Source organism: Sciurus carolinensis, chromosome 17, assembly GCF_902686445.1.
Source record: "Sciurus carolinensis chromosome 17, mSciCar1.2, whole genome shotgun sequence".
NCBI lineage: Eukaryota > Metazoa > Chordata > Mammalia > Rodentia > Sciuridae > Sciurus > Sciurus carolinensis.
In genome coordinates, this window is record NC_062229.1 from 51,882,503 (window position 1) to 51,910,231 (window position 27,729).

General features: G+C 35.4%; 1 protein-coding gene and 1 pseudogene across 1 annotated transcript in view; both read left to right on the forward strand.

The window, feature by feature from the left end:
• Positions 1-27,729, forward strand: part of Dnah12 (dynein axonemal heavy chain 12) — a 273,790-nt gene that overhangs the window by 122,151 nt on the left and 123,910 nt on the right. Inside the window, exons 30-35 of the mRNA XM_047531915.1 lie at positions 13,956-14,065; positions 17,347-17,530; positions 17,666-17,806; positions 20,652-20,735; positions 21,284-21,472; positions 23,815-23,934. Coding sequence (XP_047387871.1) covers positions 13,956-14,065; positions 17,347-17,530; positions 17,666-17,806; positions 20,652-20,735; positions 21,284-21,472; positions 23,815-23,934 — 828 coding nt within the window. The remainder of the gene's footprint in view (positions 1-13,955; positions 14,066-17,346; positions 17,531-17,665; positions 17,807-20,651; positions 20,736-21,283; positions 21,473-23,814; positions 23,935-27,729) is intronic.
• LOC124969089 (mortality factor 4-like protein 1) lies at positions 7,669-9,507 on the forward strand (annotated as a pseudogene).

The following is a 27,729-nucleotide window of genomic DNA, read 5'->3' on the forward strand; positions in this document are numbered from 1 at the left end:
GAAGGACATTTCATACTGCTTAAGGGAAGCATAAATCAGCAAGATACAACAATCATAAACATCTATGCCCCAAACAGTGGCTCATCCATGTATGTAAACAAATCCTTCTCAATTTTAGAAATCAAATAGACCATAACACAATAATACTAGGTGATTTTAACACGCCTCTATCACCACTGGACAGATCTTCCAAACAAAAATTGAACAAAGAAACCATAGATCTCAATAACACAATCAATAATTTAGACTTAACAGACATTTATAGAATATACCATCCAACCAAGAGCGAATACACTTTCTTCTCAGCAGCACATGGATCCTTCTCTAAAATAGACCATATATTATGCCACAAAACTAATGTCAGCAAATACAAGAAGATAGAGACACTACCTTGTATTCTGTCAGATCATAATGGATTAAAGTTAGAAATAAATGAAAGAGTAAAAAACAGAAAATATTCCAACACCTGGAGATTAAACAATATGCTATTATATGATGAATGGAGAACAGAAGATATTAGGAAGGAAGTTAAAAAATTCTTAGAGGTAAACGAGAACAAAGAAACATCATATCAAAATCTCTGGGACACTATGAAAGCAGTACTTAGAGGAAGATTTATTTCATGGAGTGCATTTCATAAAAGAAGTAAAACTCAACGAATAAACGACCTAACACTACAGCTCAAAGCCCTAGAAAAAGAACAGACCAACACCAAAAGTAGTAGAAGACAGGAAATAGTTAAACTCAGAGCTGAAATCAACGAAATTGAAACAAAAGAAACAATACAAAAAATTGACAAAATAAATAGCTGGTTCTTCGAAAAAATAAAATTGATAAGCCCTTAACCACACTAACAAAGAGAAGACGAGAGAAAACCCAAATCACTAAAATTCAGAATGAACAAGGAAATATCACAACAGACACGACTGAAATACAAAACATAATTAGAAGTTATTTTGAAAATCTATACTCCAACAAAATAGAAAATTTCGAAGACATCAGCAGGTTTCTAGAGACATATGAATTGCCTAAACTGAACGAGGAGGACATACACAATTTAAATAGACCAATTTCAAGTAATGAAATAGAAGAAGTCATCAAAAGTCTACCAACAAAGAAAAGTCCAGGACCAGATGGGTTCTCAGCCGAGTTCTACAAAACCTTTAAAGAAGAGCTCATTCCAATACTTCTCAAAGTATTCCATGAAATAGAAGGGGAGGGAACCCTCCCAAACTCTTTCTATGAAGCCAATATTACCCTGATACCTAAACCAGACAGAGACACATCGAGGAAAGAAAATTTCAGACCAATATCCTTAATGAACATCGACGCAAAAATTCTCAACAAAATTTTAGCAAATCGCATACAAAAACATATTAAAAAGATAGTGCACCATGATCAAGTGGGTTTCATCCCAGGGATGCAAGGTTGGTTCAACATCAGGAAATCAATAAATGTCATTCACCATATCAATAGACTTAAAGTCAAGAATCACATGATTATTTCGGTAGATGCAGAAAAAGCATTTGATAAAATACAGCATCCCTTCATGCTCAAAACACTAGAAAAAATAGGGATAGTGGGAACATTCCTTAACATTGTAAAGGCCATCTACGCTAAGCCCATGGCTAATATTATTCTAAATGGTGAAAAACTGAAAGCATTCCCCCTAAAAACTGGAACAAGGCAGGGATGCCCTCTTTCACCACTTCTATTCAATATCGTCCTTGAAACTCTAGCCAGAGCAATTAGACAGACCAAAGAAATTAAAGGGATACGAATAGGAAAAGAAGAACTCATAAACTATCCCTATTTGCTGATGATATGATTGTATACTTAGAGGAACCAGGAAATTCCACCAGAAAACTGTTAGATCTCATAAGTGAATTCAGTAAAGTAGCGGGATATAAGATCAATGCACATAAATATAAGGCATTTCTATACATAAGTGATGAATCTTCAGAAAGAGAAATTAGGAAAACTACCCCATTCACAATAGCTTTGAAAAAAATAAAATACTTGGGAATCAATCTCACAAAAGAGGTGAAAGACCTCTACAATGAGAACTACAGAACACTAAAGAAAGAAATTAAAGAAAACCTCAGAAGATGGAAAGATCTCCCATGTTCTTGGATAGGAAGAATTAATATTGTCAAAATGGCCATACTACCAAAAGTGCTATACAGATTCAATGCAATTCCAATTAAAATCCCAATGATGTACCTTACAGAAATAGAGTAAGCAATTATGAAATTCATCTGGAAGAATAAGAAACCCAGAATAGCTAAAGCAATCCTTGGCAGAAAGAGTGAAGCAGGGGGTATCACAATACCAGATCTTCAACTCTACTACAAAGCAATAGTAACAAAAACGGCATGGTATTGGTACCAAAATAGAAAGGTGGATCAATGGTACAGAATAGAGGACACGGACACAAACCCAAATAAATACAATTTTCTCATACTAGACAAAGGGGCCAAAAATATGCAATGGAGAAAAGATAGCCTCTTCAACAAATGGTGCTGGGAGAATTGGAAATCCATATGCAACAGAATGAAACTAAACCCATATCTCTCACCATCCACGAAACTAAACTCAAAATGGATTAAGGATCTCGGAATCAGACCAGAGACCTTGCATCTTATAGAAGAAAAAGTAGGTCCAGAGCTTCAACATGCCGGTTTAGGACCAGACTTCCTCAATAGGACTACCATAGCACAAGAAATAAAAGCAAGAATTAATAACTGGGATAGATTCAAACTAAAAAGCTTTCTCTCAGCAAAGGAAACTATCAACAATGCGAAGAAAGAGCCTACAGAGTGGGAGAAAATCTTTGCCACTCATACTTCAGATAGAGCACTAATCTCCAGAATCTATAAAGAACTCAAAAAACTCTACACCAAGAATGCAAGTAATCCAGTCGACAAATGGGCTAAGGAAATGAACAGGCACTTCACAGAAGAAGATCTACAAGCAATCAACAAACATATGGAAAAATGTTCAACATCTCTAGTAATAAGAGAAATGCAAATCAAAACCACCCTAAGATTCCATCTCACCCCAATTAGAATGGCGATTATCAAGAATACAAGCAACAACAGGTGTTGGCGAGGATGTGGGGAGAAAGGTACACTCATACATTGCTGGTGGGACTGCAAATTAGTGCAGTCACTCTGGAAAGCAGTATGGAGACTCCTTAGAAAACTTGGAATGGAACCACCATTTGACCCAGCTATCCCACTCCTTGGCCTATACCCAAAGGATTTAAAATCAGCATATTACAGAGATACAGCCACATCAATGTTCATAGCTGCTCAGTTCACAATAGCCAGATTGTGGAACCAACCTAGATGTCCTTCAATTGGTGAATGGATAAAGAAAATGTGGTATATATATACAATGGAATATTACTCAGCCATAAAGAATGATAAAATTATGGCATTTGCAGGCAAATGGATGAAACTGGAGAATATCATGCTAAGTGAGATAAGCCAATCTCAAAAATCCAAAGGACGAATGATATCGCTAATAAGTGGATGAGGACACATAATGTGGGGTGGGAAGAGTTAGTGTGAGGGTTAGAGTTAGGTTTAGGGAGGGTGGCAAGAATGGAGGAAGGAAGGACTGTATAGAGGGAAAAGAGAGGTGGGAGGGGTGGGGGGAAGGGAAAAAAATAACAGAATGAATCAAACATTACCCTATGTAAATTTATGATTATACAAATGGTATGCCTTTACGCCATGTACAAATAGAGAAACAACATGTATCCCATTTGTGTACAATAATAAAATAAATAAATAAATAATTAAAAAAAGGAAAAAAAAAAAAGAACACAAGCAATAATAAGTGTTGGCGTGGATGTGGGGGAAAAGGCACACTCATACGTTGCTGGTAGAGTTGCAAATTGGTGCAGCCACTCTGGAAAGCAGTGTGGAGAATCCTCAGAAAACTTGGAATGGACCCACCATTTGACCCAGCTCTCCTACTCCTTGGTTTATACCCAAAGGACTTAAAAATCAGCATACTACAGTGATGCAGCCACATCAGTGTTCATAGCTGCTGAATTCACAATAGCTAGATTGTGGAACCAACCTAGATGCCCTTAAATTGATGAATGGATAAAGAAACTGTGGTATAAATATATATATATATATATATATATATATATATATATATATATATATACACACACACACACACAAAATGGAATATTACTCAGCCATAAAGAAGAATAAAATTATGGCATTTGCTGGTGAATGGTTGAAGTTGAAAAATATCATGCTAAGGAAATTGTTATAGAAATTTTGACACTTATTGTGTGGCCAGACTCATTCCATGAAGAATAAGTAAGCTTTGCTTTATTTCTGGGGTGAGCCAGAAAGGAAAGGCTTAGGAAGCTGAACTTTGACTTTGGTCCTGGAGGGCTTTTTTCTTTTTTTTCTTCTTCTTCTTTTTTTTCTTTTTCTTCTTCTTTAACTCCCTGAAACAAGTTTGTTAGGAGCTCAGACTATTACATAGTCACTGGAAGTGTGTGCTTTAAGCCCCTTCTGAAGAGAAAAATGGATGTTCCTAGTCCTTTTCTGCACTCCTCCAAGAGGGTCTAGGTTCTGGAAGTGATTGTAAACTTTAAAAAAAATTTTTTTTTTGTTTTGTGATCTAGGGAGACTCATATATACATAGTTCCTTCTGTTCACAGAACTGAGGTTTAGGATACAGTTCTTTGGGAAGTAGTTGTAAAAGTTGGGGGCACATGACATGTTACATCAACCCTTTTCATGAAAAAACAGGGAGATGCTTTGTGTGTGTGTGTGTGTGTGTGTGTGTGTGTGTGTGTGTGTGTGTTTTACTGGGAACTGAACCCAGGGGAGCTCTACCACTGAGCTACATACCCAGCCCTTTTACTTTTTATTTTGAGACGGGGTCTTGCTAAGTCAAACTTGCCATTCTCCTTGTAAGTGCATGGTACACAAATGACAGAGGTGGGAAAAGGGAAGCAAACTGTGGATCAGCAGGCTTTCCTTATTCTGCAGTCACTCCATCAGGCATGGGAGGGCTCATTTTCTTGGTATGGAAATGGCCCCCGGGTTACAGAAGGAGTCTGAGTTTTTTAGTTTACTATGATGATGAATTAATCATTGGAGGCTACAGACGTGCCGTTTGGGCAGTCAGGGACCTAGTTGTACAGATTAAACTTCCAACTCAGAAAGGCAGTTGTAAAAAGTTTGAAACTCATTGTCACTGGGAAAAGCTCACAACTCGGTGTTCACTGCTTATCTTCCTTCCTGCGAGACTCATTGTTACGTATTTCTCCCTCCAGGACTCATCTGCAATGGGAAAGGGTAAAAGTCCAGGGGCCGGTGTTTCAGTATTTGCCTCCTCCCTTCAGGACCCCTTGTGGTTGGGAAGGGGTAAATGTTTGCTTTTGATGGAGATGCCTGGAATGAACCCTGGAAGTGATGAAAGTTAACTTTTTCCCTGGGGCCATTCTTACTGGGAAAGGATGTACAGGGAGAGGTTTAATGTTAGGCTAATTTCCCCTTCCTCCTTCCAAGTCACACTGTCCCTCTGTTTTTCCTGGGGGAGCTGTCTTGTCGGAACATTATTTTCCATAACACTTCACTCCTACCTCAGCCCCCTGAGTAGTCACTGTTGTTACAAGCATGCTCCGCTGAGCCCAGTGGAAGATGCATTTTTAAGGTCTTTTCTCTGCAGGTCTCCTGGAAAATAAAGTGAAAGACTGTGACTTTCTTTCACTTGAACACTGAGAGTTCATTGTAAGGTTATTAATTGTCCTAATTTCAATATTGTTGTGTTTCAGGGAGGCCTGAGAAGAGGGAGGGATAAAGGGAAACAGCCAGTCAGTAGAGCAGTCAGAATACATACAACATTCATTAGTTAAGTTTACCATTTTAGCAAGCTGCAGTGTGACCTCCTCAAGATGGCTTCTGTCCCAGCTCATTGCTTGCTAGTTGAGAAGTGCCTCATTTTGTCTTTTGAATGACTCTTGACTTTAAATTACTTTTTTTGAAGAATACTGATGTTAGGTTATCCCTAAAGCAGCCCTCAGGCTTGCTGTAGGATGTGAATCAGCAAATAATAGTCAACCTGCTTTTTCAAGGAAGTATTGATGTCTTTTCTGAAGATTGTTGTAAACAAAACTCTCATTTGCTTATGCTGTTGCTAGTGGTTATAATATGCTAGCAGTTTTTGAATATACTAAAGAGGGACCTAATAAATCAGAAAACAGCAATCCAGAGGATGAAGGTTCTAAAGATGACCCTTTAATCAGTTTGTAATAATAAGCCTGGTCCTGGTGGTTCCTGTCCCATGTCAGAAGAGTAACATAAATTTGACTTAAAAATCCCAAAAGATAAAGGATGATTATGTGAAACTTTTCAGCAATCCAGGAAAAATGAAGCAAAATATGGCATTGGGAAACTAGAAAATAGAACATTGTTTGACAACAGTAATTCTGATAGTCAAAATGAAGACATAGTTAAAACCATTCTTGTAAGATTAAGGGAAATTCTGAGCTTTTCTCATCCTTCCTTTTTAACACCTGTCCCAAAGATTCCTACTAGTGATAGAATGGAGAAAGGGCCATTGCATAAATATCACATGTTTCAGGATGAAATTGCCATGGTAAGACAGAAAATAGAATAAAAAGTTAGAACCAAGAAAAGGAAAAGAAATATCGTACGGATATTGAAATTATAAAAGAATGTTGACCTTCAAAGGGTAATCAAACTGAATGAAGAAACACAAAAACAGCATTCTAGTATATTGAACAGTTTCAAATTCTGAAAGCTGATAATGCATTACTAAATTTTAAACTGAAGAATGAAAAACAAAACATACACACAGAAAAACTGGAAGCAGAAATTGAATCATGTCAGATTGATTGCTGCTACACACTATCATGATGAAAGGCAGACATCAAAAAGAGACCTAGAATTTGCTTTCCAGAGAGTGAGAGATGAGTGCTTTTAGTTCATAGGACAAGATGATTTTTGATATGTCTAAATTAAAACTTATTAGTGAGAGTCCTTCCAAACACCTTTCTAAATTCAAAATAAAAATCAGTCCAGAAATTGAGCTCCACCATGTAAGTGATGCTTTTAGAGAAAAGACTTTGCTTTTAGGACAGGTATAAGCAAACCTAAGGCAAACACAATGCCAAATGAAGGAAATTGAACACAGGTATCAGTATGAGCAAAGTAAAATGAATAAATACATCAAAAGCAGGAGTATTCAGAGGAGAGATTATCTCAACTGCAAAATAAAAATACATTTCTCGAACAGCAATTAGATGACTTTCACAACAAAGTTGACCATACAGAAGGCAGTAATTCATATTCAAGACAAATTTCACTACATTGTAAAGAAACTTCAAACTAAGAGTGTTAATCACAGACTCATGCTGGAAAACAGAAATAAGGAGTTAAATTGATGAGTAAAAGAAAGACTGACCGTATGAAAAGGAGAGAGCAGGAAGAGAAGCGTTTGTGAGTCAACTCCACCAAGAACTGGCTTGTACCCTGAAAGAAAAATCTCTGTCAGAGGTTTCATCAGGTTACCACATTAATTTAGAAGATGAAACACAAGATTTAAAGAAGAAACTGGCAATAGTCAGGGGTGGTGGGAGAAGGAGTGGCGAATCACTTATAAATGGTGCCCAAGCAGGACCCGAAGCTGAAATTCCAGGAGGGTGAGCCAGTGCCACGCTTTCATGGGCCTCTCCTTTACAAAGTAAAGTGTGTTAAGGTTGTATGTTAAATATAAAATGCTTTATACATTACAGTGGTTGGAATAAAAATTGGAATGAATGGGTTCCAGAGATCAGAGTAGTCAAGTACATGGACACCAATCTGCAGAAACAGTGCAACCAGGAGCAGTATGTAGACAGGAAGATGATAGGGGCTGCTCCAGGAAAGAAGGCATCTGGTCTACAACAGAGAAATGTTGAAGTGAAAACAACAAAGAACAAACAGAAAACACCTGGAAATGGAGATGGTGGCAGCACCAGTGAGACACCTCAGCCTCCTCAGAAGAAAAGGGCCTGGGTAGATCTGACTGTTAAAAATGAGGAAACATTTATGAACAGAGTTGAAGTTAAAGATTTCTGAAGGGCTCAAACCATGGCTTGTTGATGACTGGAACTTCATTACCAGACAAAAACAACTCTTTTAAACTCTACACCAAGAATGCAAATAATCCAATCGACAAATGGGCTAAGGAAATGAACAGACACTTCACAGAAGAAGATCTACAAGCAGTCAGCAAACATATGGAAAAATGTTCAACATCTCTAGTAATAAGAGAAATGCAAATCAAAACCACCCTAAGATTCCATCTCACCCCAATTAGAATGGCGATTATCAAGAATACAAGCAACAACAGGTGTTGGCAAAGATGTGGGGAGAAAGGTACATTCATACATTGCTGGTGGGACTGCAAATTAGTGCAGCCACTCTGGAAAGCAGTATGGAGACTCCTTAGAAAACTTGGAATGGAACCACCATTTGACCCAGCTATCCCACTCCTTGGCCTATACCCAAAGGACTTAAAATCAGCATACTACAGAGATACAGCCACATCAATGTTCATAGCTGCTCAGTTCACAATAGCCAGATTGTGGAACCAACCTAGATGTCCTTCAATTGATGAATGGATAAAGAAACTATGGTATATATATATACAATGGAGTATTACTCAGCCATAAAGAATGATAAAATTATGGCATTTGCAGGCAAATGGATGAAATTGGAGAATATCATGCTAAGTGAGATAAGCCAATCTCAAAAAACCAAAGGATGAATGATCTCGCTGATAAGCGGATGAGGACACATAATGGGGAGTGGGAGGGGTTAGTGTTAGGGTTAGAGTTAGGGTTAGGGATGGGGGCAAGAATGGAGGAAGGAAGGACTGTATAGAGGGAAAAGAGGGGTGGGAGAGGTGGGGGGAAGGGAAAAAATAACAGAAGAATCAAACAACATTACCCTATGTAAATGTATGATTACACAAATGGTACACCTTTACTCATGTACAAACAGAGAAACAACATGTATCCCATTTGTTTACAATAAAAAAAAACAGCTTTTTTATCTTCCTGTGAAGAATGTGAATTCTGTTCTAGAGGATTATGCAAATTACAAGAAATCTCAAGGAAACACAGGTAATAAGGAATATGCTGTTAGTGAAGTTGTGACAGGAATAAAAGAATTGGGCACTCAACTGCTCTACACATTTGCGAGACTGCAGTATGCTGAAGTCTTGCAGATTATCCTAATGCACCCATGCCCCAGGTGTATGGAGCGCCACATCTACTGGAATTATTTGGACGAATTGGAGCAATGTTGGAATACACCTGTGGATGGGAAGAGCCTTGCTTTTCTACTGAATTATCTTCACAGTTTCCTCAAGTACCTGGCAAAGAACTCTGCAACTTTGTTTAGTGCCAGTGATTATGAAGTGGCCCCTTCTGAATACCATCAGAAAGCAGTGTGAGAGGTGCTCTTCACTCACTTGGTTTGGATCTCTGTAAACACATATTTGTTCTTAGTCCTTCTCTTGTACAAATGATGTACTTTGAAGGTGTTAGTATATAACAGAATTGATGTTTGTGTTCTGTTTGAATTTAAACAGAGAAAATAAAAGGGGTTATTTCTCCTTTTTCTTCCCTCCCCCCGCCTTTTTTTTTTTATTTCAAATTTGCTACCAGTGTATTCAATGATGGACAACAGAGAGACATGCTGTAGAGTGTTTGCCTCATTGACAAAGCTGCTTTTGAATGCTGGTGGTTCTATTTCTTTGACACTACATACTTTTATAATATGTGTTAATGCTGTATTACAAAATGGTCTGATTCCTAGTGTCAAAAGTTCAATTCAATGTATATGACACTCATCCATTTGTGCTTTTTTTTTTTTTTAAATGGTGCTTGATGGGTTTCAGAAAGCAGAGCAGTCATGTACATGGACACCAATCTGCAGAAACAGTGAGGACTCCAAAAAGCCAAGTCTTTCATTTGTTCCTTAGGCATTATATCTTTGCTCAAATTGTTAAAGCATGGTGGCTTGTTCCTTGGTTTTCGTATTTGTGTCTTATGCATGTTTTAACATGATAGATGCAGTGTATTGTGTAGCTACAGTTTTCTAGAAAAGTCAGTCTTTTAGGAATTGTTTTTCAAATTTTCAATAAATTTTTTTCTTTAAATTTCAAGAAAAAATAAAGAAGAAACTAAGATCACAAGTCAAACACAGTAGGAGTTGGAGAAAGTACAGAGAACTAGTAAAAGATATGGCTCAAGTTGAATCTGGATCCTTTAAAGCTTCTCTAAACTCTAATAGTCTGTCAAGTCAGGATCTACTCTGGAAGCATCCCAAGATGCTTTTATCACTATATATGGACCTAAAGATTTAATCAGATATGATTTTGCTATACTGGTACTGTAGCCATTGTCAGTGTTTTAATATATTGCAACCATTATAAAGTCCTCAAAAAAAAAGTTTGCCATTTTATGTGGGAGAGGTTTGTAGTGTAGTGTTATGAGGGTAACAGCAGAGATTGAAAATCACCATAACAGATTTAATAATGGTGAAAATATTTGAAACATTGTGAACATTATCAAAATGTGATAGATGCAGTGGGCACATACTGTTGGAAAAATGATGATAGACTTGCTCAATGCAGTGTTCCACAAACCTTCAATATGTAAAGCAGAGTAAAACACAATAAAATGAGATATGCCTGTAATATAATGCCAAAATAAAAATTAATTGCCAATAAACATAATATTCAATTTAACTCAGTTAGTTAAATTAGAGAATAAGTGGCCGAAATGAAGTTGTCATTTTATTATGGCAGTTCTATTGTAAAATGTATAATGAAGATTCTTTTGCATTCAGCCATGGCATTTTTGCCATGTAGTGATTCATATCTCCCACCACATCTCTGTGTTGATATTACTGCAATTTTTTTCTCTTCATTTGAACTGTTAAATCATTAAGGAATCATTTTACTTAGACATCATTTTCTTTTTAGACTTTAAAATTCTCACTCTCAAATACTAATATACTTGTGTGACAGCACCAAGTTAAAGTGATTTCCAAGATAATTATATATGCTAATGATTTTTCTTTTTGGTACTGCCAATTGAACCCATGTGTAAACATGCTAGGCAAACACACTGCTGAGTACATCCTAGCCCTTTTTATTTTTGCATATTGAGATAGCATCTCATTAAGTTGTCCAGGCTGGCCTTGAATCTGCCTCAGACTCCAGAGTAGGTGGAATTATAGGCATGTGCCACCACACCCAGCCTAATATGATTTTTTAAAAAAATAAAAAATGAAAATTTCAAATTCTAATGTTATCTTGAAGACTTCTTATACTCCTATTAATATAGCAATTGATCCATAGATTCCAGTTTAAAAAAATACTACTGTATTTTTTTGCTTTTTAATATGTTCTCTATTCCCTTGTCTTTATTGACCTCTTTTGAATTTCAACTCATGTTTATCACCAGCTTTTTTTTTTTTTTTTCAATACTGAGGATCAAACACAGGTCTGTATGCATGCTAAGAATGCACTATACCATTCCACTGAGCTACACTCCAGTTTATCACTCCATTTCATCTTCTCTTTTGGACCTCAGTGTCACTACATAGATTATAATATAAATCTTGGCTTATTACAATTTACCTTAAGTTAGTATTCTACCATTTTGCAAACAATTTAAGGAATTTCAATGGCATAATTCATTTTCTACTCACTTCTGCCCATTGTTCTATTGTTTCTAGCATACAGTGTTATTATCTTTTGCTTCAGATGATAGTTTTGAATAGAAAGACCCCCTCTCCCACCATGGTGCTGGGGATTGAACCCAGGAAGCGAGCTAGGCAAGTGCTCCATCACTAAGCTACATTCCTAACCTTAAAGAAAGACTTCTGTATGATCCTTCTTAGTGCTCATTTATCCTCCTTCCAGTGCATATGTGTTTACATCTGGGATCTTTTCTCTTTAATCTAGAGATCTTCCTTAGGTCTATTGTGTGTAGGTGAGTCTAATGACAACAAATTCTCTCAGCTTTTGTCTGAAAGTGTTTTTATTTAACCTTTGTTTTTGAAGAATATTTTCATTAGGTAATAAGGTGTTAGATTGGCAGGGTCTTCTCCTCCTCCCCCCAGCATTTAAAGTTATTTTTACATCAACTCCTGGCTTTCATTGTTTTGATTAGAAGTTAGGCATGTTTCTTATTTGTGCTCTGCTGTATGTAATGTGTATTTTTCTGATTATTTTCAATAATTTTTCTTTTTCCTTTGTGTTCAGAAGTTTGACTATGTGCTCTGTGTGTATGTGTGTGTGTGTGTGTGTGTGTGTGTGTGTGTTAAACAGCCTGCTTGAGATTGCTGTGCTTCTTGAATCTGTGGATATGCTTCTTCAGAATATTCTCAGTAATTATAGTTTTTTAAAAATTGTTTTTAGTTGTTGATGGACATTTATTTTTATTTATTTATATGCCATGCTAAGGTTCAAACACATGTTAGGCAAACACTCTACCACTGAGCCACAACCCCAGCCCACTTAATTATCTTTTAAAATATTTCTTCTTTTCTATTTTCTTTCCTCTTCTGGGGCTCCAGACTATTGTTAGACTATTTTATGTTTCATCTTTCACTGTTTTATTTCTGTGCTTTAGTTCGTATGCTTTTTATTGACTTAATCTTCAAGATTAATTAACCATTTTTTGACTTTGTCCAGTTTTCTGATAAATCCATCCAAAGAATTCTTAATTTTGCATATTTTGTCTTTCTCTTAATAGTGTATCTGATTTGGCTCTTTTTACAGATTCTCTTTCTCTGTTGAAATTATCTATTTTTTCATCTGTTTCTATCATCTTTTTTCTTTTATATTTTATAAAAGATAAAGTTCTTATCTACTAATGGTAAATGTGAATCATTGTGTTTATTTTGTTTATTGTTTTTTTTCTTGGTCATTAGCTACTTCTCATGACTTTTAAGTTCTGATTTTATGTTAAATATTGTCATATGACATAATTATAGAGGCTATATTGGTTTATTTTCCTACAGAAATATCATGATATTTTTTTCTTTTAGATAGCTAGGTTAAGTTGCTGATCAATTCAATCAGGAGTTTACCTAAGTTAGAGTTTTATTGCTGCTCTTTTGACAATAGTTTATTACTGGTTTCAAATGCCTGTAGAACAGTCACTATCCTGCTGTATTATAGGCCCCTCCCTCCAGTAGGATTTTGAGATCTAATCGTCTTGAGACTAAGGAAGTCCTACCATTTTCTAGGTGAACCTTGGTTTTGTATTTCTCTACATGCCTGGTAAAAACATGAGCAATAGGAGTTCCTCCAGATTCAGCTCTTATCACATCAGCCCTCATAGCCATTAATCTCTATTAATTTCTCTTTACTTTAAATCCCTTTGTCTATAGCAGACCCAATCAAATGCATGTCATGTCCAGACTTAGAAAATGTTACCAGGCTGCAAACAGCTTACCTACAAAAGGCCCACCCCTTCTGAAATTAAAATTTTTTAGACTTGTTTGCATCCAAGGTGCTCCTTTATCTTCAAATTTATATAAATTTTAGCTTCTCTCTTTGTTTATAGGTACTATGGGAGAAGGATTGCCTAACATATTACAATTCTAACTATACATTCTAACCAAAACAAAACCCCAAAACAAACCAGAACTTTGGGAAACACTGTTAAAAAGAGTTGTGTGCTTTTTTTTTTTTTAATGAAGCATACACCCAATACTATGATGCTCTGATAATTAAGAGCTTATACTAATATAGGAAAGATATTTTAATTCTGTTTGTTCTTTCTCAATTTGAAAAAAGCTATATGACATTTTTAATAATAGTATAATCATATATAATTTCTCTATTTTATAGAAATAAATTCTACTTTTCTTTTATTTCAGGAATTTTTAGAATGTACTCATGAAACCTGCCGTTCACATAATCTTCAGCCTGTTAAATTTTTTCTTGAAAAACTGATTCAGACATATGAAATGATGATTGTTAGACATGGGTAAGGTTATATTGTCTGCCATAGTTAGATGCTTTTTTAAAAATTAAATCGTTTAAAAATTGAATTAAAAGAAACAACAAACTTTATGTACTAAATAGGCTAGGAAGCAAACAACCCCTCCCTTCCCAGTAACTTTTATAAGACAAAGGTCTATTGCTCTTTCATACTACATGTCCAATAAGGGTTGGTTAGAAGTGCTTATTTAGTGACTAGTAATAATAACTATCACAGTTTGTGCTTTTGGTCATCAAATGTTTTATTCACCTCCTTAATGTACATAAATATACTCTTCACTTTTCAGAGAGACAACCTAAAAGTTCCAATCAATAAATGAATCATACTTAAATTCAGAATTTCTAAATGATGCATGCTTATGTCTACATCAGATTTGAAAGTTGTTCCTTTTGATCCAGAGTCCTCCAGACTAGAAAGACAAATTGTCTACCCTCCGCACACTCAGTATATCGTAATGGGTTTACCAGAACAAGATTTCCAGAGTACACTCTCCCATTAAGAAATTGGAGAATAGAAAACACAGCAACATTGTTCTGTAGCAATTTAAAATCCACCTGGGCATGTGAGGGCTCCAGTTCCAGAGGTGGATTTACTGTAAAGCTAATGAGGCTTAAACTTTAGGACTCTCACTTGTTGGGTCATTCCAAGAGGCCATAAGCATTTTCTTTACATAATTTATTGTAGGGCTGGGATTGTGGTTCAGTGGTTGAGTGCTTGCCTAGCGTGTGTGAGGCACTAGGTTTGATTCTCAGCACCGCATATATGAATGAATAAAATAAAGGCCCATCATCAACTAAAAAATACTACAAATTATTAGTTGTATAGGGTGTCATTAAAGTGGATATGGTAATCTTATAATTATATATTCATTAAAGAGCCTCCTCCCCCAAATTGTACAATTTTTTTTCTTTTTTTGCAGTGCCGGAGATTAAACCCAGGGCCATGCACTTCCAAGGCAAGCATTCTACTAACTGAGCTAGATCCCCAGCCCAAATTGTACAATCTTAAAGGTCCTGAAAACTTGGATCTACTTCTGCTTGATTTTGTTCCCTGAAAGGAGTTTTCCAGTCCATTGTTCTCTGTAGGACTTAGTTTAACCTTCTGCAAGTTCTTTGCATTTTCCCTATTGTGTGAGGTGAACATTGGGGAAAATATTGTCCTTCGTAACTGAGAAATGTTTTCAGCTTGCTTCCTGATTATAGAAAGTTGAGATCTCAATTGTCATGATTCTTTTTTAAAGAAGGGTCTTAAAAAACAGTTATGCACAATTTCCAGCATACACAAAAATGAGAGGAATAAGTACAATCAACCCTGGTGTGTCTGATACCCAAGAATCATTTTGTTTTAAATATTCACAAAAATTTTAGGCTAGATTTAGGGGGTTGACAGTAAATCCCCTTAAAAATTTAATCAATTTTTTTGTCTCTTTTATTCTAGCAACTCCATGTGCTTGTAGCTATAATTACAGTCTTTATGAAATCACATCTTTCTAAATTTCCTTGTAATATTCTTGAACCTGTCAGACTTAGTTGCAAGAGTCACACCTTTAGTCTATTTTCCCTGAATTATTTTTGTCTTTTTGAAATGATTGCATTAGTTCCCCCTTATCTCTCTTGTTTTTATTTTTCACTGTGTTAAAGGGAAAAATTACACATTTTGAGAGATGCCATATTTGCATACTTTTTATTATAGTAAATTGTTATAATTTTTCCATTTTATGGTTGTCCATTTTTATTGTGCCCAATTTATAAATTAAAATTTGTCATAGTTATGTATGTATAGGAAAACATATAGTATTATATAGGGTTCAGTACAACCTATGATTTCAGGTATCTACTGGGAGTCTTAGAACATATCCTGCACAAATAAGGGGACTATTATACTAGGAACCACATTATTACTTCGTAGATTTTAATAATGTGATGCAATAACCCTACCCTTGAAGTGAGCTTTGATATCAAGCTCAGTTTTAATAGATCTTTATTATTTAAGGTTTCTTAATTTTTTCTTCTACTAATTGGAGGTAAGAATAAATTGCTTCATTCAATGATGTAACTCACTGAATTTCTGGACTGTCTATTCTATTTCATTCTTGCTTGCATACATGCCTTTTTGTTTTTCTTTCTGGGCTCATCTCTTGCAGTTCCTTATTATGATTTATACTAATAACGTTCTGTTTACTACCCTTCCCCCACAAAGTCCCAGTTTCATTAAGTATGTTATTCATCTTCCTGGTTATCTAAAGGGATAAATTTACCAAATTTTTCATCATTGCATAGCAATAAATGTCAATCTTTTAACATCTGATAATTGTTTATTGACCAACCATGACCTGTTCTCTAAGCCAATGCCATATATTTTAGTATTTCTTTTTATGGCAAGAACACCTTCTCCCCTTCTAGGTACCAGTATCTGTCATTAAGAATGGTCTATGCTTTTCTGTAGGAACAATCCATAAACAAATCCTAATGATGCATAAAACAAAGGTTTGTTTCTCATTCATTTATCTGTCCATTATATTAGCAGACTGTGTTCATTATATTCACTCAGGGCCCCACCTGTTAAGAGTGGGCACCACTTCAACATTTTTGGTTACACCCATGCTACAGGGAAGAGAGCTCTGTAAGGTCTCTTACTGGCAGTTGTCCACCTTTGCATAGAAATAATACCCATCATTCCTTTTATTAAGCATTAGTTGGACTAGTCACCTTAGTTTTTCCCCACAATGGCCAGGAGACTTGTGTGCCCCAAGAGGGGAGAGATCCAGAAATCTTTGGCAAAGAACACTAATAATTACTATAGCAAATGAAAGCTTTAGAAACAGCCATTCTTCCCATTCCTCTCCTTAGGAGATTCCAAGCCTCAGTTTTTTAATTTTAAGAGGACATATATAGTAAGTTTTCATTGTCATCTAGAGCCTTTTTATCATATTTTTGTAGGTAATGGTATGAATATAGTTCAACCAGAATAGAAGTTAAATTATGTTTTCTGAATCAAATTATATGTCTGAAAAAAGGTATAATAAATTTTTAAAATTATATGTAGAAGGGCTTAGCATATGGCTCAGTGGTAGAGTGCTTGTCTAGCATGGAGGGAGAGAAAGAGAGAGGGAGGGGAGGAGTAGGGGATGGAAGGAGGGAGGAAAGAAGAAAGAAAGGAAGAAAGTTATATGTAGTAATTATTGTAGGGTAAAGTTTTATATACGGGTATAAATAATTTACCATTCTATTTTTTAGAATTTTATTGAGTAATTACTTCTTTAATAGTTTTATGTTAGTAGGAGAGCCTTTTGCTGCTAAGACAAAAGTTTTACATGTGCTGGCTGACACTTTAACTCTTATGAATGAACGTGGCTATGGAGAAGAAGAAAAGGTCATTTATAGAACTGTGAACCCCAAATCAATTACTATGGGCCAACTTTTTGGACAGTTTGACCCAGTGTCTCATGAGGTAAGCTGCAACAGCTTGTTCACAATTCTGCTATTGACGGTGCATAATAAAGCAAGAATTTCAGTGTTTTTATGTTTTTACTGCTAAATCCAATTTTCTGAAGGGAACTTTCCAACTCTTCCTTTTTTTCCTCAGTGGACTGATGGTATTGTGGCAAACACTTTTAGAGAATTTGCCTTAGCAGAAACACCTGACCGGAAATGGGTTGTATTTGATGGTCCTATTGACACTTTGTGGATAGAGAGTATGAACACTGTATTGGATGATAATAAAAAGGTAAATCACCATGATTAAAGGCAGAGCAAATTCAGACATGATTAAGTAATCTGATATGTTCAACAGCATATCAACTAGGATTATGTATTTAAAATAAAGGATGCACCAAATTTAATAGGTTTATAAATGATCATTTCAATGAAAACTTTGCTAGTGAGTGCTTTGTTCTTTTTTGATATAGAATGGAAATAATATATTAAAACTATTATGTTAAGAGGAAGGCATAGTAATTTACTAGGAAAGAATAAACTGTCAAGTAACTTTAAGATTTCTTATAGAACTTTAAAAATTTTAGGAGAAAATAAAAAGGCTTTGTTCTTTTCAGAACATTGAACACTTCAGTCCATATGTGTTATATATTACTATAGAAGGTGTGAGATATACAGAAGAACTAGAAAGTGAAACTTTTCTAATATTTATTTTAATATATGAGATAATACACATAAAGTATTAAATGTGTGCTAATTCTAAATATAGATTCTGTGATTTTTTTTTACAATATCAGTACACTCATACAACTATCATACAAGTAAAGATATATAAAATTTCCTGCATGCTGCAGGGTTCACTATGCACCTTTTCAGTCTATACATCCTACCCCAGATAATCACTCTTTAGACTTATGTGATAAATTAGTTTTGCCAGGTCTTGAACTTCATGTTATGAATCACATTTTTAATATTTTCTCTTTTGATCATTGTATATGAGATATTCATGTTGATGTGTTCCATTTATTTATTTATTTACTTATTCTTTTTATGTCTGTATTAGTCTTCTATTGTATGACTCTATTACAATTTACTTTCATATTTACATGAAATGGCTACAATTCTAAATAAGCAAATTCATTTAATAAGCATTCAAATATATACTCAAGTGCTTTATCATAGGTACTTGTTCATTTATTCATGTTCTTTCATTCACCCAGTAATACTGATTGACCTGAGGGTGGAAATTAAACAGTCAAGAAATAGTGATGATTCAGAAAAGAAGGGTTAATAAGTGAAATGAAGTCTAAAGTTTCAGAGCCAAGTAGAATAGTTGTCTCAAATGGGAGGGAAGTATAAAGGTTAGATATACAAATTTGATAGCAGAAATTTAAAGGCAAATCCTTCTGATGATCTTTCTTCCTGAAGGTAGACAGTGGTTCTTTGCAGACTTGAAGAGAAAGGAAGTGTTTTAAACTAAACTTTATAGAAAATGGGAAAGAGATCTGCCTAGGAAAACATAGGAGCATATCTGGATGGTTCTAAAGGCTGTTTAAGACCTTGAATTATTATTCATACTATGAATGTCTGACTCTGTGTGATATATTCTGTACCAGTCTAAGAAGCCTGGGTGTGGGTGTAGGCGTAGGTAATGCTGCAAACCTGGAAATATAGTAATACGTTAAAGATACTGGCATGATAATAATAGAAGCATGGGACCATAGAACAGAAGTTGCCTAATCAAGGAAGTGAAAGCTTCACTGATGTAGAAATCCTTGTGACAATAGCAGGTGCATTAGGTGTCTGTGAGTGGGAGAACTACATGGATTAGAAACTGTGGCACAGAATGAAGTACTTGTATTTAAGTTTCCAGACTATGTAGTGTTTTAGCAGAGAAGTTTCCAGATGTATGGAAGTGGAGTAGGGAAAATAATGAAGACAAATTGGTTAAGGATCTGAGGGACTGTTGTATTGAAAACTGGATCAAGCCAGAGTTATGGAAGGGAAAAGGGTTGGGTCAAGTACCAAAGGCTTTAGCTAATCAGAGGGAACTCCTTGAGCACTGGTGGGTGACAGAAAATGCAAGAACTGTCAAAGAGACAAGGATTGTACCTGATGGTAGAGTAGATATAGTTGGTAAACCATACAGCAGAGTGAGAAAAATACTGATTCCACCTCCCAAATTGGTGGCAGATAGAAGAGTCTTTGCTGAAATAATCTAGTAGAAGGTTAAAAGGATTCTAGACCAGTACCATCTAATGCAACTTTCTGCAATGCTATCTGATAAGCTAGCCACTACTCACTGTGGCTCTTCATCCTATTAAGGATGGCTTAGTGCAATTGAAGAACTGAATCTTAAATTTTATTTTTTTAAGTAAAATTAAATATTAATAGCTACATATTGGACAGTCCAGCTCTAGACCATTTATTTTACAACTAAAAAACTGAATCCAGATGAGTTAAATGCCTCATTGTTGACATACAACTAGATAGGGATAAAACTGGGGCTAGAATGATGATTGTAGAAACAGAGAAGAAACAATGACAAATAAAAGTAGAATTTAAAAGATTTAGTGGGTTAATTTGGTTTTTCAACAGATAATTATTAATACATTAAAAGGTAATGATAAAAGCCAGGTGTGGTGGCACATGCCTATAATCCCAGTGACTTGGGAGGCTGAGGCAGGAGGATTGCAAGTTCAAGGCTACCATCACCAACTAAGTGAGAACTTGTCTTCAAATAAAAACAAAAAACAATGGGCTGGGGATGTGACTTAGTGGTAGAGTGCCCCTGGATTCAATTCTTAGTATGGGAAAAGAAAAGTAATACAATAATCCCCCAGGTGCAAGCCAAGGATATTGAGAAAATAAGATGGCTGTAATAATAATGGACAAGATAAGAATTTGAGAGGAACGAAGCAGTTAATAAATTCAGTTTTTGACATATCTGACATATTTTTAGGTTAAAGGAAATGAGGAGATGTAATAAACCCCAAGCTCTAAACCAAGATTTTCTGGCTCCCATTAATACTTCCCATTACATCGCAGGAGATGCTATATCTTTTAAGTAGAATAAGCTTTTATCTGAAAAGTTTGAAATATTTTAAAATAATTGTTTGAAAAATAATTGCTTTTAGCTTTGCCTTATGAGTGGAGAAATCATTCAAATGTCTCCTCAAATGAGCCTGATCTTTGAAACAATGGACCTTTCCCAGGCTTCAGTAAGTTTGTAATTTAATACGAGTAGTTTGTTTGTTTGTTCATTAATTTAGTCAGAAATTTTTTATTACGTGTCATAAATTGGGTTTAGTAGTGGGGATACAGAGATGAATAAGACATAGTATAAGCTTGTTTAGGAAGGGTAAAGAGCATGCTAATAAATACTTTAAATAGTTACATGTGAGTTCTCCAAGAGTGTGGAGAGGACTGAGCATCCGTAAGGGGAATGGGTAGTGGAGGACCATGAAAGGTGTTTGAGTGTTTGATCTGGTTTTGAGGAAGATACAAGACTTCTCTAGGGAGATTGACTGGGTCTGGGTATTCCATATAATAGTAAGATGATGTGTGAAGACATGGAGCAATGACATGTCTAGGGAACAAAACAGAAAACAGTTTTCTGTTTGGGGAACATCTAATATACATGAGGCTGTAGAGATAGGAACCAAATCATGACGGGCCTTATTAATCATGCTAAGAAGTGATGATAATTGTCAGGTGTCACTGTTACAGAGGTAACCATGGAAAAAGAAAAGTTGTCTTTTTTCTCTAGCCTGCCACTGTAAGCCGTTGTGGCATGATTTATTTGGAACCCTCACAGTTAGGATGGGAACCACTTGTGTCTTCATGGTTGCATTCCCTAAAAGGACCTCTACTTGAACCAGAACATCAAGCTCTTCTGAAAGAACTTTTTGACTGGTTAATACCACCTTCTTTGAAGTTTCGTAAGAAAGAATGCAAGGTAACGATTCTCTGACCCCATTCAATTTTCTTAAGTTTCTGTTCAACTTAATTAATCTAAAGTCACAATGATAGTGAATAATAAACAGTTTTCTTTGTATGCATTCGTATCCACTGGGGTTTTTTTATTGCTCAAGTTACAGCTGAATAACCTAGAGGTTAAATTACTCCAGCTAAACTATTTGTTTAAAACCATAGCATTTAAAACTTTTAAAATGCCAAGTATTTTCTATATTTAAGAAATATTTTCAGGGGCTGGGGAGAGAGCTCAGTCGGTAAAGTGCTTGCCTTGCAAGCACAAGGCCCTGGGTTCGATCCCCAGCACCCCCTCCCCCCAAAAAAAGAAAGAAAAATATTTTCAGTATGTGACTTCAGAAACTCATGTATTTAGTATTTTATGAGAAATTACATATTTTATTAGCTTCCTAAGGCTGGATGTTTTCAAACAGTGGAAATTTATTCTTTCACAGTTTTAGAAGCCAAAAGTCTGAAATCAAAATGTTGGCAGGGCTGAGCTTCAAGAGAAAATCTTCCAGATTTTTGTAGCCTTAGGAGTTCCCTGACTTGTAGCTGTATAACTCTAATCTCTTCCTCCATCTTCACAAGGCCTTCTCTTCTGTCTCTCCTGTGTATGACACTTACTTAAGGTCTTTAATATAGTATACAAGGATAACCTAGAATGATCTCATCTCAAGATCATTACTTAAATCTTCAAAGATAATTTTTCAATAAGATCACTTCCATAAATTCCTGGGATTAAGACAGAGAATTCTCTTTTTGGGGACTACTATTTAGCTGTGTTTCCCAACATGTCACATGTATATCCACATATGTTTACTTACACATAGATAAATATGTTGACATAAAAAGGGAAATGTAGTTATTCATTAGATTTCTAATCCTAAAATAATATTTTAGGGGTAGAAAAATGTGGTACATAAAAGAAAAACTGGACACTTTTATCTTATGAAGATTGTATGTAGTGTCTTCATAGAGAAAATATATAACAAAGTTCTTTTGTATTTCTTAAGTTTCAGAACTCTAATACTTATACATTGTAAATAATACAAAATAGACTCCATCTTTACAGGAAATGAGTGATGGATTTTCTTTTCACAATCCTATATTTTCTGTATCTACTCAGTCTCAAAGAACTATTGATTTTTCCCTCCTTGATAACATTTTTATTTATCTTCCCTTTCATTTCTCCATTTCTACACCCCACCCTCCCATTATGGTAGCCTCAGTTCAACCTGAACCAATTCAGTAGAGCTGCTATATTCCAGTCTACATCTTGATACTAGAGTGAAGATTCTAAAACATATATCTATTCTGTTTACTCCTTCACTTAAAATACTCCATTGGAACTATTTTTCTTTTATTCTGAGATTGGTAACACAGCCCATAATGCTTTTTGGAATCTGACCCTGTCTGATTCTCAAGCCTTATTTTTTGCCATTCCTCCTTCACACTCTATTTTTACATCCAACAGAATTTCCCTAATTATCTGTGTCTGCACATATTTCCTTTCTTTGAATGTATGACTATCCCTACCTTGAACATCCTTCCCTACTTCATTTTCCTTCTAAATTCAACACAGCTAATGCTTCCTCTGGGAAGCCTTCCTTGACTTAATCTTCTTCCATTTCCTTGAATCCAGGGTAATTGTTTATCCCAAGTATTCTAAAAACCTCCTCCTATCCTGAGACTTACTCTGTCATACTATTATTACACCACAATATTTTTGTTTCTTTAGTGTTTTAAAAAATATTTTTAGTTGTAGATGGACACAATATCTTTATTTTATTTATTTATTTTTATACAGTGTTAAGGATCTATCCCAGTGCCTCACACAGACTAGGCAAGCACTCTACCACTGAGCCACAACCCCAGCCCTGTCTATTCAGTTTTAGTGTTGTTCCTTTGCAGGCATTGTCTTTTATTTTCATTATCTCCCAACATGGTTTATAGGCATATAGGCATGTCTTTCACAAATGTTTTTTGAATAAATAAATGAATGAATGGCTATAAGAGACTTCATTTTTGTTATCTTTAGAATTGTTTATACCCTTACAGTAAATAGTTTGCATTTGTCAGAGCATTTATACTATGTTATATACACCTTTTTGTTATAATATGCCAAACTAAAATATTCAAGTAAAGGTTTTTATCAGCCTAAAATTTTAAGTCTTTACATGAAGTCTTTAAACAAATGTTCTTAAATTCATATTTATAAATACCATGTATGTTCTTACCAGTTTTTAAAAATGAAACATTTATCTTCTTTTATTCTCCAAATAAGCTGAAAGTTGTGAATAATATTTCATTCTTTTTACTTTGCAGGAACTGATTCGTACCAGTAATAGCAATGTGGTTGTCTCTCTCACACGCCTCTTTGAAGTACTACTCTGTAATGTGGTAGAAAATGATCCTACTAGCAAGCACATTCGTGTTTGGATTATGGTTGGTTTTATACTTCATGTGGTCTTAAATTTCAGAATAAAATATACTTTTGGCAATTGATATTATTGATATTATTACACATGTATTGAGAAAGACATAAGATTCAGAACTATTTTCTGGTGATCACTGAAAGAATATTGAAAATACCAAAGTTAACCTCACCTGGCATTCTGGTACTAAAAAACACTTTAGAGAAAATAAAGTATGTCAGAATGAACCAAAACTGCCCTATATTTTATGAAAGATCATAATTTGACAAACACTTGGTAAGGTGATTTAATAGTAAGCCCATTGAGACTTTAGATAAATTGATTTTGTCTTAAAAATAAGCCAGCATTAAGCCACATACAAACTAGCTATGAAAGACTAAAGGAGCATGACAGGCAGAATCCCTGGAGGATTTAGGTAGAGAAAAGTCAGAAGTCTTGATTAGCTAATGTCTGGAGTTCCAAGAAGACCAGTGACCATGGTAATAGTGAGCAGAAATTATCAAAAGGAACCAAAGAAAAGGTTTTGTTCCTTTTCCTTGTCTAGGCCTCTTTTCCATCTGCTACCATATTCTCTTCTATTCTCCTTTTTTAAAAAATTTTAATTTTTATTTCTTCTTTTTATATATACATGAAAGTAGAGCATATTTTGATGTATTATATATATATACATGGAGTATAACTTCCCATTCTTGTGGTTGTACATGATATGGCGTTACACTGGTCATGTATTTGTATATGAATATAGGAAAGTTATGTCCCATTCATTCTACTGTCTTTCCTATTCCCATCTTCCCTCCCCACCTTATTGTGTGTTAGCATTCTTATATTGGGCTTTGGCTTTGGGGGATTGGCTTATTTCACTTAGCATGATATTCTCCAGTTCTATCCATAATTTCATTCTTTATAACTGAGTAATATTCCATAGTGTATATATAACATATTTTCTTTATCCTTTCATCCATTGAAGAACACCTAAGTTGTATCCCTAGATTTGCTATAGTGAATTGAGTTATATAAATATCAATGTGGCTACATCACTTTAAAATGCTGATTTTAGGTCTTTTGGGTATTTGCCAAGAAGTGGGATAACTGGGTCAAAAGGTGATTCCCCATTCCAGGTTTTCTAAGGATTTTCCATTCTGCTTTTCATAAGTTGTTGCACCAATTTACAGTCCCACCAACAATGTATGAAAGTACCTTTCTCCCCACATCCTTGCCAACATGTATTACTTTATATATAAATATATATATTTATACATTAATATGTATATATACATACATACACACACATACATATATATACATATATATTTATACCAGGCATTGAACTCAGGGACACTTGACCACTGAGCCATATTCCCAACCCTACTTTGTATTTTATTTAGAGACAGGGTCTCACTGAGTTTCTTAGCACCTTGCTTTTGCTGAGGTTGACTTTGAACTCATGATCCTCCTGCCTCTGCCTCCCGAACTGCTGGGATTACAGGTGTGTGCCACCGGGCCTGGAATTGTGACTTGTATGTTTGATAATTACCATTCTGACTGGAGTGAGATGAAATCTCAGTGTAGTTCTAATTTGCATTTCTCAAATTGCTCGAGATGTTGAACCTCTTTTCATATATTTGTTGACCATTCATATTTCTTCTGTGAAGTGTTTGTTTAGCTACTTTGCCCTTTTATTGATTGAATTATTTTTCTGGTTTTTTAAGTTCTTTGTGTAGCCTAGAAATTAATGCCTTATCTGAGGTACTGGTGGTGAAGATTTTCTGGTGTAGGATCTCTGTACCCGTTCTTCATTTTTTAATTTCCTGGGAAGAAGCTTTTCAGTTTTTTTTTTTTTACTTTTTTTTTATTGTAAACAAATGGGATACATGTTGTTTCTCTGTGTGTACATGGAGTAAAGGCATGCCATTTGTGTAATCATAAATTTACATAGGGTAATGTTGGTTGATTCATTCTGTTATTTTTTCCCTTCCCCCCACCCCTCCCAACCCTCTTTCCCTCTATACAGTCCTTCCTTCCTCCATTCTTGCCTCCCTCCCTAACCCTAACTCTAACCCTCATACTAACCTCTCCCACCCCCCATTATGTGTCATCATCCGCTTATCAGCGAGATCATTCGACCTTTGGATTTTTGGGATTGGCTTATCTCACTTAGCATGATATTCTCCAATTTCATCCATTTACCTGCAAATGCCATAATTTTATCATTCTTTATGGCTGAGTAATATTCCATTGTGTATATATATACCACAGTTTCTTTATCCATTCATCAATTGAAGGGCATCTAGGTTGGTTCCACAATCTGGCTATTGTGAATTGAGCAGCTATGAATATTGATGTGGCTGTATCTCTGTAGTATGCTGATTTTCAGTCCTTTGGGTATAGGCCAAGGAGTGGGATAGCTGGGTCAAATGGTGTGTCCATTCCAAGTTTTCTAAGGAATCTCCACACTGCTTTCCAGAGTAGCTGCACTAATTTGCAGCCCCACCAGTAATGTATGAGTATACCTTTTCCCCACATCCTCTCCAACACCTATTGTTGCTTGTATTCTTGATAATTGCCATTCTAATTGGGGTGAGATGGAATCTTAGGGTGGTTTTGATTTGCATTTCTCTTATTACTAGAGATGTTGAACATTTTTCCATATGTTTGTTGATTGCTTGTAGATCTTGTGTGAAGTGTGTGTTCATTTCCTTAGCCCATTTGTCGATTGGGTTATTTGTGTTCTTGGTGTTGAGTTTTTTGAGTTCTTTATAGATTCTGGAAATTAGTGCTCTATCTGAAGTATGAGTGGCAAAGATTTTCTCCCACTCTGTAGGCTCTTTCTTCGCATTGCTGATAGTTTCCTTGCTGAGAGAAAGCTATTTAGTTTGAATCTATCCCAGTTATTGATTCTTGCTTTTATTTCTTGTACTATGGGAGTCCTGTTGAGGAAGTCTGGTCCTAAACCGACATGTTGAAGATCTGACCTACTTTTTCTTCTATAAGATGCAGGGTCTCTGGTCTGATTCTGAGGTCCTTAATCCATTTTGAGTTTATTTTCGTGCATGGTGAGAGATAGGGGTTTAGTTTCATTCTGATGCATATGGCTTTCCAATTTTCCCAGCACCATTTGTTGAAGAGGCTATCTTTTCTCCATTGCATATTTTTGGCCCCTTTGTCTAGTATGAGAAAATTGTATTTATTTGGGTTTGTGTCCATGTCCTCTATTCTGTACCATTGATCTACCTGTCTATTTTGATGTCAATACCATGCCGTTTTTGTTACTATTGCTTTGTAGTATAGTTGAAGTTCTGGTATTGCGATACCCCCAGCTTCATTTTTCCTGGGAAGGATTGCTTTAGCTATTCTGGGTTTCTTATTCTTCCAGATGAATTTCATAATTGCTTGCTCTATTTCTGTAAGGTACATCATTGGGATTTTAATTGGAATTGCATTGAATCTGTGTAGCACTTTTGGTAGTATGGCCATTTTGACAATATTAATTCTTCCTATCCAAGAACATGGGAGATCTTTCCATCTTCTAAGGTTTTCTTTAATTTCTTTCTTTAGTGTTCTGTAGTTCTCATTGTAGAGGTCTTTCACCTCTTTTGTTAGATTGATTCCCAAGTATTTTATTTTTTTCAAAGCTATTGTGAATGGGGTAGTTTTCCTAATTTTTCTTTCCAGAGATTCATCACTTATGTATAAAAATGCCTTATATTTATGTGCATTGATCTTATATCCCGCTACTTTACTGAATTCACTTATGAGTTCTAAAAGTTTTCTGGTGGAATTTCCTGGTTCCTCTAAGTATATAATC